This window comes from Cebus imitator, unplaced genomic scaffold (genome assembly GCF_001604975.1).
Source record: "Cebus imitator isolate Cc_AM_T3 unplaced genomic scaffold, Cebus_imitator-1.0 Scaffold471, whole genome shotgun sequence".
NCBI classification, from domain to species: Eukaryota; Metazoa; Chordata; class Mammalia; order Primates; family Cebidae; genus Cebus; species Cebus imitator.
The window spans coordinates 685232-701360 of NW_016107786.1; the positions used below are offsets into that span (position 1 = coordinate 685232).

Genomic DNA, 16129 nt, shown 5'->3' on the forward strand with positions numbered 1-16129 from the left:
TGCCTCAACCCAGGAGGCGGAGGTTGTGGTGAGCCGATATCGCGCCATTGCACTCCAGCCTGGGTAACAAGAGTGAAACTCCGTCTCAGAAAAAAAAAAAAAATGCATCACTTTTTGGGATTCTTTTCTTTTAAATTACATTTCAAGGCAGGTAAATTCTTTTTCTTTTAATCAATGAATAGAAATTGGAGAGTAAAGACTGAATTATTCTTATGTCTTACCTTATTGCACAAAGTATGTAAAGTGTCTAGCTAATATTTTAAAACTTTTTATGTTGACCTAGTTCTGTGGGCTGCACATAATTCTCACTCCATCACTCATTCGCTCAGTAATTTGTTATTTGCGGGGAGGCAGATGTACCCATCAAAGGTATGTAGCCACAACTGAGCTACCGGAGGGGTGAGGAGTAGAAGAAAAAACTATATGTTGGCAGGTTGAACTGCACTCTCAAAAATTATCAGTGTTCACTCTTCCTCCTTAACATGTCCCTTACTCCAGGACAATATAGTGATTTAGTAGAGCAGTTAAATAATCTTGGTTGTAAAGTTTTGCTATAAAGCTACAAAAATAAATTAGACACATGGTAAGAAATTTAAACGATGTGAATGTACACCTCACCTTCTCTTCCTAGATGCTCAATGCCATTTGCACAACCAATAGATGTGTACCCTCCGAGAACTTTTCCATGTGCATCTTAAAGAATGCTTTTTCCTCTGCACAAACAAAAATCCACCCAAAACCAAATATAGGAGCATATTATATTATACTGCATGACACTGAACCTTGCTTTTTTCTTCTTTATTGTGATCTCTATCATACATGCAGAAGAATGTAGAGTACAAAATAACATTTTACAGACTAATAATGAGGCCAACAGCCACGTAACTCCACCCAAATCAAAAAGTAGCACTCCAGGAGCTGCACAGGGGTCTTCCACAATCACAATTGCCCTTTCTCCCCTGGAGTCAATACTATCTTGGCCTTTTAAGATAATTCCTTGCCTGTCTTCATAATTTTACCACCTTTGCATGAATTCTTAAGGAGTACTATAAGTTTTTTTGTGTGTTTTGCTTCTGAAACTTTTATAAATGGAATTGTTCTGCATGTATCAGGTTTTAGAGTTGCCCATGTTGTCACTAGTAGCTGTAGTTCATTTCCTCCATTGCTCTACAGTATTCCATCATATGACTACCACTATTTACTTCTCCATTCTCCAGTTCATGGGTATTTGGGTCATGCTCAGTTGTGCAGTGTTACAAAAAATAGCTGCTATGAACATCTGTGTACATGCGTACAAGTTTCTCTAAGGTCCTGGTCTCCTCATTTCCCCTTCCAGTAACGGACTGGAACACAAATTTCAGGGGAGAAAGAACAGTGAAATGGACTCTAGGTCTAGCTCTGCAAATCACTTAACCTTTCTGGCTATTTGTTACATCATGTGCAAAATGGTGGGAAGGTAGACTTGTTCATCTCTACAAGGCCTTCCAGCGTTTAGAACTTTATTATATATATTGAAAGTTACTGTGAACATGTGGATACTTGAAACAAAATGGATATTCAACTATCTCTTATCTACCACCTCCATTTCTCCTTTCCTTCCCTTAACGTTGTTTAAAGCCTTTCATATTTTCTTTGACTCTGTGCTACATTCTGGATTTTTCTCATATATTCTGGTTCACTAATTTGCTCTGTATCTCTTGAATCTTTTTGAGTTAACTGTTAAAGTCACCTATTGAGTTTTTTTATTTCAGTGTGTTTTTGCTTGAAAGAAATGCTGTTTGGTTATTTTATGTGAATAATTACTCATGATGCCTTGTTTATGTGCTTATTCTGTGGACAGCTCATTTTCTTTGAAAAATTACTTGTGAGATTTATGAGGGCTAGAATGAATGTATGTTTCCAGAGAGGATTTTCTGTTTGTTTTTGTCAGATGCCTGGGGCACCACCAATTTAAGTTTAATACGAATGCTCCCAGGGCAAAAGTAGCATCAGTGTTCTGCTTATCTCTCTGGGCTCCAGCTTTGAAAGTTTGATTTGATAATTTATCCTTACAGTGTCCGCTTTTTGAAGCTTCTAAGAAGGTCTTTAAAGGAGACTTCATCTATCATTTTCAGTTTTAATCAGGAGAGTTGATCCTGCTTCATAAATTAAACCTTTCATAACATCATGCTTTCATACTTTGGCATCATTTCTAAATCAGCATAAAAATATACACTATTTTTTTTGACAGCTACATAGTATTCCATGGTTCAGACATATCACAATTTTCTTATCATACTCCTAATGATATTTAGATTTGTTCCAATACTGTAGTTTATAAATACTATGTAAACATTCTTGAACAATCATCTCCATCCTTAGAAATTTCTAGAAGTGAAACTGCAAGAGTAAAAAGATATAAGTAATTTATAATTAAATAACTATAATAACTTTTCCTCTGAGGTTGGGCCACTATACATTCACAACAATACAATACAGTATAAGAATGCACATTTATATCAAGAAAATCAATATTTTGTCAAGTATTACAATTTCTTTTTTCATAATTTGTCTTTTTATTACTTTTACTTTGTTCAGGGTACAAAAATTTTTAATAGATCAAAGTCTTCTTTCATGGTTCTATACAGGTATTGATCGACTTACGACCTATGCAACTTACGACCATTCGACTTTAAGACCACAACCGCTAGCCACGACTGCTCCGCGTCTGGCAGCGAAAACATTGCCCAGCTGGGCGTATGACAGTGCGGACCAGCTTCCGGCAGCACTACCATCTCTGCGTGCACCATTTCAACTGTACATATAGCCTACTCAACTTACGGCCAAATCGTGTTACAACCGGTCCGCAGTCCCGACCGTCATCGTAAGTCGAGCACTACCTGTATCTGTTATGATGTTTTATTTATCTACTGCTCACATTCATGTCTAATATGTGTTCAACAAGCATTTATTAAAGTGAACTCACTCTAATAATGACATAGTTGCAAAATAATTTTAAAACAACCTGCAAAGTATAAATATTTGCCACCTGGCCCTTTCCAGAAAAAGTTTTCCAACCCTAAAGAGGAAAAAAATAATACAGCAAGAAAAGAGACAAATCCGAAAGGGAGGATACAATTAGCACGGCCCCCCTCTTCAGTGCAATTTTTAAAAGTGGGGAGGGGAAATTACTCTAGATAAAAAGACCAATAAGAGATATAATCAAATGTAAGTGTAAACTTTGATTGATTGGATCCTGGAAAAAAACAGCTATAAAAACAATTTTGTGACAACTAAATACATTTGAATATAGACAAGATAGCAAACAAGATTAAGGGATCGTTAATAATTTTCTAACATTGTTAAGGGTAGTATAGTTACATAAGGGGAATATCCTTATTTTTAGAAAATTCCTGCTGAAATACCTAAGAGCGAAATTTTATAACATTTGCAACTTTTAAATGGTTCTACAAAAATGTACATACACATACACACAAACACAATCAAATGAGGCCAATAAGATTTTTAAAAGTAACAAGAGTTGAATGTATGTGGGGATACAGAGATAATCACTGTATTCTTGGAAAATTTCTGTATATTTTTAAATATCATAAACAACAGCTTACAAAAGAACATACATCTTATAATCACATTTCTATGTAAATTTGCATATATTCATTTAAAAATCTTCAAAAATATACATGTCAAAGTGTTAAAACTGGTTATTTCAAAGTAGTGGAATCACAGACAATCATTAGGTTGTTTTGTTTTGTTTTGACATTTCTTTGCATAGCCTTAGTATTTTATAGGGAATGTGCATTACTTTGGTACATTAAGAAAAAAAAAAAAAAAAAACTCCTTAAGGGAGCTTTTTATGGAAAATATGAAAGTAAACTGTTCATGTCTGGAATGCATTATGATTTATCATATTCACTGCTACTCTAAAAAAGATACTGTGGCATACTGATCCCAGAAAGAATGTGTTTTCAAAAGTGAGTTTCTTCTATTTTCCCTCATGAGACTTATCAAATCTAAATAGTCTCACTATAAAAAGGTATCATTTTTAGATGATACATTGATAAGTAATATCATAACAGTTTATACAGAGGTACCAAAAAGATAAAGATCCTTTGAAATACCATTCTTCCCCAAGCACCAGGTTGCTTAAACTTTAAGGACCTTTCTTTCAATGTTCTTTCCATCATTTAGAATAGCACTAATCAAAAAGCAAAAGCAAAAAAGCAAACAGACACTAACTTTCAGTCCTGCTTCCAGAGGCGGAACCACCAAGTAACGATTATCTTGTTCATCTTCAAATATGTCATCTTCATTGCAATCCGATGGTTCACTCTAATAAATAAATAAATACACTAAAACTAAAATTTTGAAATAATTGAAAATTCATAAAATTACCAAAATACAATTAAAGTATATCAGGTCAGAACAGTTTCCCATGTTACACACTATTCTATAAAAGGTAAACTATAGGCTGGATGCAGTGGCTCACATCTGTAATCCCAGCACTTTGGGAGGCCAAGGCGGGCAGATCGCCTGAGGTCAGGAGTTCAAGACCAGCCTGACCAACATGGTGAAACCCCATCTCTCCTAAAAATACAAAAAATTAGCCAGGCATGATGGCAGGTGCCTGTAATCCCAGCTCCTTGAGAGGCTGAGGCAGGAGAACTGCTTGAACCCAGGAGGCAGAGGTTGCAGTGAGCCGACAAATCGCACCACTGCACTCCAGCCTGGGTGCGACAGAGTGAAACTCCATCAAAAAAAAAAAAAAAAAAAAAAAAAGGCAAACTATATATTTCCCCCATCATCTTCTTGTAACTAGACAAAAAGTATTATGATTCCTAATACTATCACCTAACATTTATGTACTGCTTTACACAGTATCAGCTGATTAGCTTTCATTTTAAAGAGTAAACATTTTCCCATTTATTTAATTAAGAGACAGTGTCTTGTTCCATCACCCAGGTTGAAGTGCAACAAAATAACCATAGCTCACTGCAGCCTTGAATTCCTGGGTTCTCACTGGCTTTTTATAAAATCCTAAAATCCCATAACTGGAGAAAATAAAAATTATGCTCATTTTACAAATGAAAAACCTGAGGCTTAGAGAGATTTCATATTGATCTAAAAACTTCAAAGTCATAATTTCCCATATGTCCAAGATCTCAAGATATTGTGAGCTGTTACTTCCTTTACTAAAGCAGTTTTCCTTTATTTTATTCCTTATTTAATCCAATATTATATTTATTGGTACAAAATGTGATTTTCAGAAGCAACAATAAAGTTAATTTACAGTATAACTGTCCCTTAAGTAAGCACCAGATACACTGTAATTCAAATTTATACGAAAAGCATGGTCAATTTGTATAACATTTGTTGAAAAAAGATTCAATGTATATATTTAAAAGTTTCAATCTATGTATTTTTAAAGTTCAAAAATTTACTTTAAGTGTAAAATCACCAATATTTAAATGATAGGTCAAAGCTTTTGAACACTTAAATTTTCTAAAATGGTTCTTAAAATAACATATAATAAGTAAATAGACCTTACCGAATAGTTTATGTTTCTAAGATCTGTTATTTTAAATGAAGTCAGGTAATCTGAGTTCAAGTCGTCCTTAAAAAGTAGGAGTACTTGTTCAGTTCCACTTCCAATAAAGTCATCTATCAATACCAAGCTAACTTTTTCCCACTTAGCAGCAACCTAAAAGAAATGGATCATTATAGGAGGAATAGACAAGAAAAAATCAAATGTGAAATAAACAAATTAAGTCTTTTTGTTTCATGGAGTTTTAATTTGTAAAATTCGATCTTATAAATAGGTAATGAAAATAGTAAAAACTGAAATAAAATAAAGAGGTTAGGAGATGAGAAAATATAAGGAGTTATAACAACTTTATAAATAGCAAGGTACTTAGATTTAAGATTTTATTCATGTTTGTCCAGGGACTGTCATGTTCTTGATTTCTATATTTAAAATTTAATTGTCATCTATTTATAAATTCTAATACATTTCATGACTAAATCTTTTGGAAATTCTAACATTTATCATGCGTCAAACTTTAGTGAAGATTCTTTCGCACAGCTAATTTAAGGATGACTCTCATTCCCATAAGTCTTAGTGGATATATATTTATGATCAAATTACTCAAGGAATTCAGTTACATTAGGTAACCAGACAGTACTAAAAGACACCTTAAGAGCTCTTAATGCAAAATAACCTATAATAGAGTCCAGATGAGCTTAAAACGTTAAACCCTGGTGTGGGTGTGGAGGGGAATATAGCTAATATCGGGTACACAGGTGAGGAGTCCTAAGAGTGGGACAGCCAGAACCGTCCTAGCCTCATGGAATGATTTGATCAGTTTAAATCAGAACCTGAGACCTCAGATTTAAAATAGAGGGCAACTTCTTAAAGGTACATATAGATTGGTTTCAAGGAAAACTAACACCATGAGGATCAAATCTCCCTTCTCCCTGAGACAAAAGAGCTAAAACCCCTACTCAGAATTCCAGGAGCAGATACAATATCCAGATGCCCAAATATCAACCTTGCCCTATAAGGCTAATTTCCAAAGCTGATTATTCGCTTGTACAGAGAAACAGCTTATTTGTAAAGCCATATCCTCCCTTTCTCCCACAAGTATCATGGTGTATAATGGACTATGGGAAGAGACATTAGTAATAAGAATGTGTTTGGCATGGAAACAGCACAGAACTATGCATGCATGTGTGCACACATATATTTGCAATCTATAGCTGTAGAATAGTACCATCCAATAGAATGGTAAGTGAGCCCCAAATATAAGGCATGTAATTTTAAATTTTCTGATAGCAATGAAAAGATGAAATTTTAATATATTTAACAAAATATATCTAAAATATTGTCATTTCAATTCAATGTAATCATTTAAAAATTGAGAGATGTTACCATATCTATTAAATCTTTGAAATTTGATGCTTGACATTTACAACACATTTTAATTCTGACTAGCCACATTTTAAATGCTGAATAACTACATCTGGATAGTAGCTACCATATTAGACAGCACAGCACCAGAACACATTAAGCTCTATCGACAATACACCAATAGCTATGTTCAGGTATACCTGATAATGACCTCAATTTTATTGACAGATGGATTTTTTGAGATAGGGTCCCATTCTGTCTCCCAAGTTGGAGTGCAGTGGCATTATAACAGCTCACTACAGCCTTGAACTCCTGGGCTCTAACAATCCTCCCACCTCAACCTCCAAAGCAGCTGGGACTACAGGCATATGCCACCATGCCCAGCTAATTTTTTTATTTTTTGTACACATGCGGGTCTCACTATGTAGCCCAGACTGGTGTCAAACTCCAGGCCTTAAGCAATTCTCCTACATTGGCCTCCCAAAGCACTGAGATTACAAACGTGGGCCACCACACCCAGCCAACGACCTCAATTTGAAATGCCTGCCACATAGATTCTTGCCGAAACTTGCAGAGAAAATTTCTGCTCAAGAGAGAAATCCTAAGAAGAAAAAAGCTAATCATGTATTCCTCTAGATTCAGCTCTGTTTCAAGTCCTATTACCACATTAAACATCACACCTTGGGCTTTGATCAAGTGTTAATCTGGGAACACACTAACCTTGCTTTTCATTATTTAATTTATGCTTGTTTATAGTTTACCAACCTTTGTAACCTGTCTAAATTCCTTCTTAGAATGAGGTAGTAAAAGGATAGATGGATGAATAAATCCATAGCCTACCCAAAAGCAGACTGGTTCTATTGCTATTTGGGGGGAAAACTGCTATCAAAGACCCACCTTATTATTTAATAAGGTATTCATCTTATTGCTCAACATCTTTTACAAAATACCACAAACAGTAAATTCTCAGAACTTAAATGTCAGAAAAAAATTTTACCTTGTAGTATGTTCCATTCAGTTGTAAAACCCACCATATTTACTTTTTTGTCTTAACTGCTAAAACTAAATGTAATTGTTCAAATGTAATTACTTCTCTTAACCTAGGGTTTTTTTGGCATAATTATTTCTACTCCCTCTTTATTTCTAGATTCTTAGCTTTTACTTGTTTTTAAAATTTATTATTATTATTATTATTTTGAAACAGATCTTACTCTGTGGACCAAGCTGGAGTATAGTGGGATGATCTCAGCTCACTGCAACCTCCATCTCCCAAGTTCAAGCGATTCTCATGCCTCAGCTTCCCAAGTAGCTAGGACTACAGGCGTGCACCGTGTTAGTTGGCCAAGCTGGTCTTGAACTCCTGGCCTCAAGTGATCCACCTGCCTCGGCTGCCTCAAGTGCTGGGATTACAGGTGTGAGCCATCATGCCCAGCCTTGTTTCTGTTTTAAAAGTAACTGAATACTTTACCTTAAACTATATTTCTTTTTTTTAAGAAGTTGAGTATAAATGTAACGCCAAGATAGAAGCAGGACCTGAATATGCCCAAACTGGCAAGGTTAGAGGCAACTTCAAAGCACTTACTTGTAGATATCAGGGTGTAATTCCAGAGCTTTTAAAACAGGACATTTGAGAGCAGGTTAGAAGTACAGAATTCCTCAAGAAGCAACTTAGGGAGTAAGTCAGTAGGGACTGAGGTAAGTAATGTGTGGAAAAGATAGTGGTACACTGTAGAGAGAGTGCCCTAGGACACAACTTCAGGTCAGGGAAGCAGCAGTTATAGGTCCACCTACAGGTAATAATGTAGTCTCCTGCCTTGGGTAACATGTTAGTGGCAGAGCTTTCCAGGGTCCAAGGAGGGGACCCACTTCAAGGGAGTGAGGACTACAATAAATGACATATAAAGGAATTGTTTTTATCTTATCTAGGTGAACAGGGGATCCTGAGTAGGAGAAAGTAACTGATGACAGCCCTGCCCTTTGTCTAACATAGTAATTGCTACTACTTACTGAGTTCCTCCTGTGTGCCAAGCTCTGTGCAAGATACTTTATAATGTTATCAGACTTAATTCTCCCCTCTGAGTCAGGATGATCCCAAATTTCATAAAGGAGGAAAATGGGTTCACAAGAATTACATTCCTTAAGGCAACACCAGTAAGTGGGGCTCAGTTAGGATTCAAACCCAGGTTAAATGTGTTCTTTCTATTATGTTACCTTAACCACGGTAAAAAGACTATAGGGCATAGCAGATGTTTTTCCCCTACCATTTCTTTAAAGGAAAAGAGAACAGAAAGACAATTCCAAATAACTTTCAAATAAATGTATAATGTGATTTTAAAAGACTGCTTTTCAAAATAAAATAGGATAGCTTTCAAATTATTTTCCTTTTGTGTTCTCTATGTATTATAGAGGATAAATATGTATTATAGAGATTCAAAATAATTCCTATTAATATAAAAGTACTTGGTAAGGCAAAGACAGATTTACAATTCTAACTCGACACTCCTTCCCCCGACACATAAACCATAACGATTCACATTTAAAAATGAATTTCAAACTTTCTAAAACATTTAACAATATTCCATATAAAGCTTCTAATTAAATGGACAGGGCACACAAAATAAGGCAATATCTGCTTTTTTCTCCCAAGTAGCACAAAAACTAAAAATTGCATAGTGTACTAGTTTTGGAAGAGACATTTCTAACTAGCAATTATGATTTATCTTAATTCATAAACACTTCAAATCACATAACTAAATACATTTTAAGCCAGGAGGATGTAACGTTACCAAAAAAAGCAGAATCAGAGAAATATTATTGGTAGCGACACGCAGTTACAAACCTCTAATTTCCTATTGATTTTCTGTGCCTTTTTACCTGTTATTTAACACTCAATACTAGTGAATATTTTAGAGCAATTTCCAAACCTTACATTAAAAGTGAATACTTGCTGAAAAGTCAGTTCTGCGTTTCAAAAGATAACATAATTAAAGTTCTCTGGGTAAGTTTTTAGAAAAAGTAATGCTTACCACTTGTCTCTGGAGAACAAATTATTTGTCTCTCCAGAAACAGTAATAGATTTCAAGGAATTTTTCTATATTTCACTTTCAGAAATAAACCAGAAACAAGAAGTAAACTTAAATACATAATTATTAATGTTTAAAAAGTTGGCCGGGCATGGTGGCTCAGGCCTGTGATCCCAGCACTTTGGGAGGCCAAAGCAGGTGGATAACTTGAGGCCAGGAGTTAGAGACCAACTTGGCTAACATGGTGAAACCCCATCTCTACTAAAAATACAAAAATTAGCCAGGCGTGGTGGCACATGCCTGTAATCCCAGTTACTCAGGAGGCTGAGGCAAGGGAATCACTTGAACCTGGAAGGCAGAGGCTACAGTGAACTGAGATCACACCACTGTTCTCCAGCCTGGGTGACAGAGTGAGATCCTGTCTCTGAATGAATGAATGAATGTTGAAAAATCGATTTGAATTTTCCAGGAAGGCTTATCTATCTAGTCAAATCATTAATAATCTTATTCTAAGTAAAAATACACATCTACTATCATATTAATAAAAATTAGAAAGTTATACCAAAAAACAAATAAATACTTAATTATAGTTACATATGTATTTACATATTTCCAAACAACTCAAAGGTTTTATGACTCAAAATGGCAAGACAAAAAAAACACCAGCATGTTATATCAACTTTAAGAAAAAAGAACACTGTAATATACATCAAGTACAGAACTGAAAATTGACTTAGATAATACGACTCCAGAAGGAACTCTACAAAGTATAGAAATGTTTCAAACATCTGAGACCACCAACAGAATTATTATGGCAATAAGTATTATACCTGAAAGTTCTCTTTCCATACAGCACAAGCATTATTGGACCTAAAGGATACAATGAAAAAGAGGTTTCCTCCACCCGAATCCATAAGTTGAACTGCACAAGGATCTCCAAATGGAAGCTGGCACACACTTTTAGGAGTTCCATTCTGAAATGAAATCAGCTGATTCTTTCGAGTAAGGGCGATAAGAGATATTCTTAACTGGTTGTTGATGATCTCAGTTGCACAGATATGTATACAAGTCACCACACTGCTATAAGCAGGAGGAATAATGTATGTATCACTTATTACTTCTTGACTTTCAAGAGAATATACACAAAATTTGGTATTCCAAATTGCATAATCTGATTTTGAAGGCTCCTGAGTACATTCTTCCTCAGATAAATAACATTCCTTTAGTCCCAATAAAACCATACCTAAATTTTCAATCTCCCCTGCCCACTGAATAGAGGAAAGGTTACCTAACACACTAATAACTTTGCTAGTTTGAGAAGAGATAAAGAGGAATGTTTTGACATGCCTCCACAAAATTAAAGGGCCATTAAGGACCCTTAGGCTATCCTTAATCTCATAGCCTAGGTTAAAACTCAAACACATTTCAAATTTATTGGTACTGTGAAGAATTAGTAAAAAGTATTCAAAAACATTATTCTTTTTACTGTTTTGTATCACAATGTGAGGGAGATTAATTCCAGTTCTGAAATCTGACACATAGTCACAACACATGATTTTTAAATGAGAGTTTTCTTCCTTCATGGTAAAAAGTCCAGTGGACTTCTGAACAAATACATTTGTTCCTCTGTCAAATACCATTCTTCTGACATGTAATACGGGTGTTTTTGTAGGTTCTTTATCTGCAAAATTTCCGTTAGACAACTGGAAAACAAGGACTTCCCCATTATAACACAAGAGCCTTTCTTGTTCGTTAGATGACATTGCTTGTTTGCTAGTCGTTCCACAATATCAATCTCTGTGTTGATCTAATTTTCAAATGCAAATTGATTCCAGTTGATGTTTCTAACCCTAAAAAAGAAATGAGGAAAAACTGCCATGAAGTAGGAAGAGTTGAAGAGAAAACTCATGTTTCTGTTAGAGAACTACAACATAAGTAACTATAAATTTTATTAAGTAAACATTTTAAGCTTTTTATACTATTTTGACAATATCATGCTTAACATAAAGGGGTCTCTATTTCTGTAGACCCCTTTTAAAAGTTTGCTAGGAATACAAATAACCATATGAAAAAAGATAACTGAAAGTGTTAACAGCATATATTTGAAGCATTAAATGCTCTAGTAAAAGAGACTTCAGATATTCGTTCTGGCTCAGAAAATTGCTTAAGGATTGTACTTCTCTGTTTCAAACCTAACAACTCTAATGTGGTTTCCCACTCTCTGCCTTAGCTCTTTTAGAATGACAATTCAATTAGTGGTTTACTTGTCTTGCAACTCAGTCTTTCCAAATACAGTGATTTTGAATTATGCTTCTCCCACAGCCCAGGCACTTGGGCTTCTGCTTCCTAGAGACGGGAGCCTGTATAGGCTCTATGACAAAAAAGAAACCCCAGGAATAAAAATAGGAGATGCTATAAAAAAAACTCTCCATAGGAGAAATACAAATAAATCTTACTTTACAAAGGCAATGCATTTGTATGCATTTGTATGACCCAAGAAAGTCACCATTCTTATTCAAATTAGGAAAAAAAAATTGAGGACTAACACAACTTATTATAATGAACACAATAATTAAATAATAGCTATCAATCATTCAAGCTTTTATATAGCAGGTACAATACATGCATTATTTAATTCTAACAACTATTCTCTTAAAAGAAGTACTCTTATTATTCCACCTTTTAAGCAAGAAAGCCTTATTTTAAAGAAGGTAAGAAAATTTTTCAAGGTTAGAACAGTAATCCACAGTTAATAATAATCAGCAATGGTACTGGTTTGGAAAAGGAGGCTTCTGACTCCTGAGTCTACACTTTTAACCACCACTCTGTCCTACCATGCATTCCCTTATTCTGAACAAACTCATTGTAAGAAAGGAAACTGAGCCGGGAGCGGTGGCTCAAGCCTGTAATCCCAGCACTTTGGGAGGCCGAGGCGGGTGGATCACGAGGTCAAGAGATCGAGACCATCCTGGTCAACATGGTGAAACCCCGTCTCTACTAAAAATACAAAAATTAGCTGGGCATGGTGGCGCATGCCTGTAGTCCCAGCTACTCGGGAGGCTGAGGCAGGAGAATTGCCTGAGCCCAGGAGGCGGAGGTTGCGGTGAGCCGAGATCGCGCCATTGCACTCCAGCCTGGGTAACAAGAGCGAAACTCCGTAAAAAAAAAAAAAAAAAAAAAGAAAGGAAACTGAGACGATTAGTAAAATAAAGGACAAAAGAACATCCTCAATATTGAACACACGTATAAAAAAAGTTGTTGATCTCTCTTTATTCAGTCTATGATATACTGCATACAAGAAATCGTATCCAAAGCAATTAGGCAAGAGAAAGAAATAAAAGGCATCCAAATTGTAAAGGAGATGTAAAACTGTCCTTGTTTGCAGATGACATAATCTTATACAGAGAAAACCCTAAAGACTCCACCAAAAAACTGTTAGAACTAATAAATTCAGTAAAGTCACAGGATAAAAAATCAATACACAAAAGTCAGCAGCATTTCTATATGCTAATAAGTGAACTAACTGAAAAAGAAATCAAGAAAATAATTCCATTTACAACAGCTACAAAAAAATAAGATAACTAGAAATAAAGGTAACAAAAAAGGTAAATGATCTCTACACTGAAAACTATAATATATTGACGAAAAAAATTAAGATGACACAAACTAATGGAAAGATCCCATGATCATGGATTGGTAGAAGTAATATTGTTAAAATGGCCATACTACCCAAAGCAATCTATAGACTTAGTGCAATGTCTAGCAAAATATCATATTTTTAGCAAAATACCCTACCATCCAAATTCAAATGGGGCCAAGAAAGACCCCTAATAGCCAAAACAATACTGAGCAAAAAGAACAAACCTAAAAGCATCACATCACCTGATTTTAAAACATACTACAAAGCTACAGCAACTGAGAAAGCATGGTACTGACATAAAAGACACATGGACTAATGGAACACAATGGAGAGACCATAAATAAATTCATGCACCTACAACCAACTAATTTTTGACAAAGGTGCCAAGAACCACACACTGGGGAAAAGACAGTCTGTTCAATAAATGGTGGTGCTGGGAAATTGGATATCCACTTGCAGAGACCAGACTCCTACCTCTCATCATATAAAAAAATTAACTCAAAATGGATTAAAGACTTTAATGTAAAACTGAAATTATTACACTGCCAGAACAAAACATAGACAAAACACTATGACATTGGACTGGGCAAGGATTTTTTAAATAGGATCTCAAAATCACAGCCAACAAATTGAAAAGCTTTGCACAGCAAAAAAAAAAGTAAAGAGACGACCTTCAAAATATAAGAAAACATTTGCAAACTATACATCTGATAGGTGCTTAATATCAGAATATATAAAGAACAGCAATATCCCAATTTTTAAAATGGACAAAATAACTTAATAGACATATTTCAAATGAAGACACACAAATGGCCAACAGGTAAACAAAAAAAAATGCTCAATATCACTAATCATCAGGGAGATACAAATCAAAACCACAATGAGATACTACCTAATTCCAGTTGGGGTGGCTATTATTAAAAAGACAAGGGATAACAAAAGTTGACAAGCATGTGGAGAAAAAGGAACACTTACACACTGCTGGTAGGAATGTAAATCAGTATAGCCACTATGGAAAACGGTATGGAAATTCTTCAAAAAATTAAAAACAGAACTACCATATGATCCAGAAATCCCACTACTGGGTCTATATCCAAAGGAATACAATCAATGTCAAAGAGATGTCTGCACTCCCATGTTTATTCAGCACTATTTACAATAGCCAAAATATGGAATCTACCCAAATGTCCAACAATGAATCAATGGATTAAAAAATTTGCTGTATACCGCATGTTCTCACTCATAGGCGGGTGTTGAACAATGAGAACACATGGACACAGGGAGGGGAGCATCACACACTGGGGTCTGTCAGGGGGAAATGGGGAGGGACAGCGGGGGTGGGGAGTTGGGGAGAGATAGCATAGGGAGAAATGCCAGATATAGGTGATGGGGAGGAAGGCAGCAAATCACACTGCCATGTGTGTACCTATGCAACATTCTTGCATATTCTTCACATGTACCTCAAAACCTAAAATGCAATAAAAAAATAAAATAGATAAAAATTTAAAAAATAAAAATAAATTTGGTGTATATAACAATTTTTGATGCATAGTATGGAATACTATTAATACAGCCACAAAATTAAATGAAATCCTGCCATTTGCAACAACATGGACAGACTCGGAAGACATCATGTTAAGTGAAACAAGCCTGTCGCAAAAAGACAAATACTGCTTGATCTCACTAATATCTGGAATCTAATTTTTTTTTTTAAAAAAAGAGTTGCTATCATAGAAGCAGAGAGTAGAACAGTGGTTATCAGAGACTGGGGAAGGGAGAGAGGATGGGAGAATCCGCGGGGGGGGTTGGTAAAAGGGTATGAAGTTACAATTAGGAGGAATAAGTTCTGGTGTCCTATTGCACAGTAGGGTAAAGATAGTTAATAGTAAGGTGTAATTTATTACTTATTACAAAATAACTAGATGATTTGTAACATTCTTACCAGGAAGAAAGGATACATTCATGAGGGAAGGATATACTAAATACCCTGACTTGACCATTATACAATGTATGTATGTATCAAAACATCAAATTTTACTCTCTAGATACATACAATTAAAATGTGTCAATAAAAAGAGATAAAGAAGAAAAAAAAGAAGTCACTGGCTTACTGGTTTTTGTCAGGTAATTAACACAAAGATCTGGGACAAGAGTTATCACAAAGTAGTTTCAGCTTCATCAGTAAAGAAGATAGGGTAGGTAAATCAAATCTGTGGCTTTTACTTATGAAACTATAATTTAGAGAAAATAAACATATTATATTCCATCAAAATGTATGAATAATGATGAATTTCCCAAAGGTCCAGTGTCAGGTATCCTAGATTTCTGGAAAGGAAAATATTAAAAGTACACATGCTTTGGGAGGCCGAGGCGGGTGGATCACGAGGTCAAGAGATCAAGACCATCCTGGTCAACATGGTGAAACCCCGTCTCTATTAAAAATACAAAAATTCAGCTGGGCATGGTGGCGTGTGCCTGTAATCCCAGCTACTCAGGAGGCTGAGGCAGGAGAATTGCCTGAACCCAGGAGGCGGAGGTTGCGGTGAGCCGAGATCGTGCCAT

The 16129-nt window shown here is 35.4% G+C and overlaps 1 protein-coding gene across 1 annotated transcript in view; it reads right to left on the bottom strand.

Moving 5' to 3' along the window:
- The window catches only part of FANCB (FA complementation group B), a 35783-nt gene that overhangs the window by 15945 nt on the left and 3709 nt on the right, over positions 1-16129 (bottom strand). Inside the window, exons 2-4 of the mRNA XM_017512355.2 lie at positions 10758-11777; positions 5546-5698; positions 4237-4329 (exon numbers count right to left, since the gene is read on the bottom strand). Coding sequence (XP_017367844.1) covers positions 4237-4329; positions 5546-5698; positions 10758-11690 — 1179 coding nt within the window. The 5' untranslated portion in view covers positions 11691-11777. The remainder of the gene's footprint in view (positions 1-4236; positions 4330-5545; positions 5699-10757; positions 11778-16129) is intronic.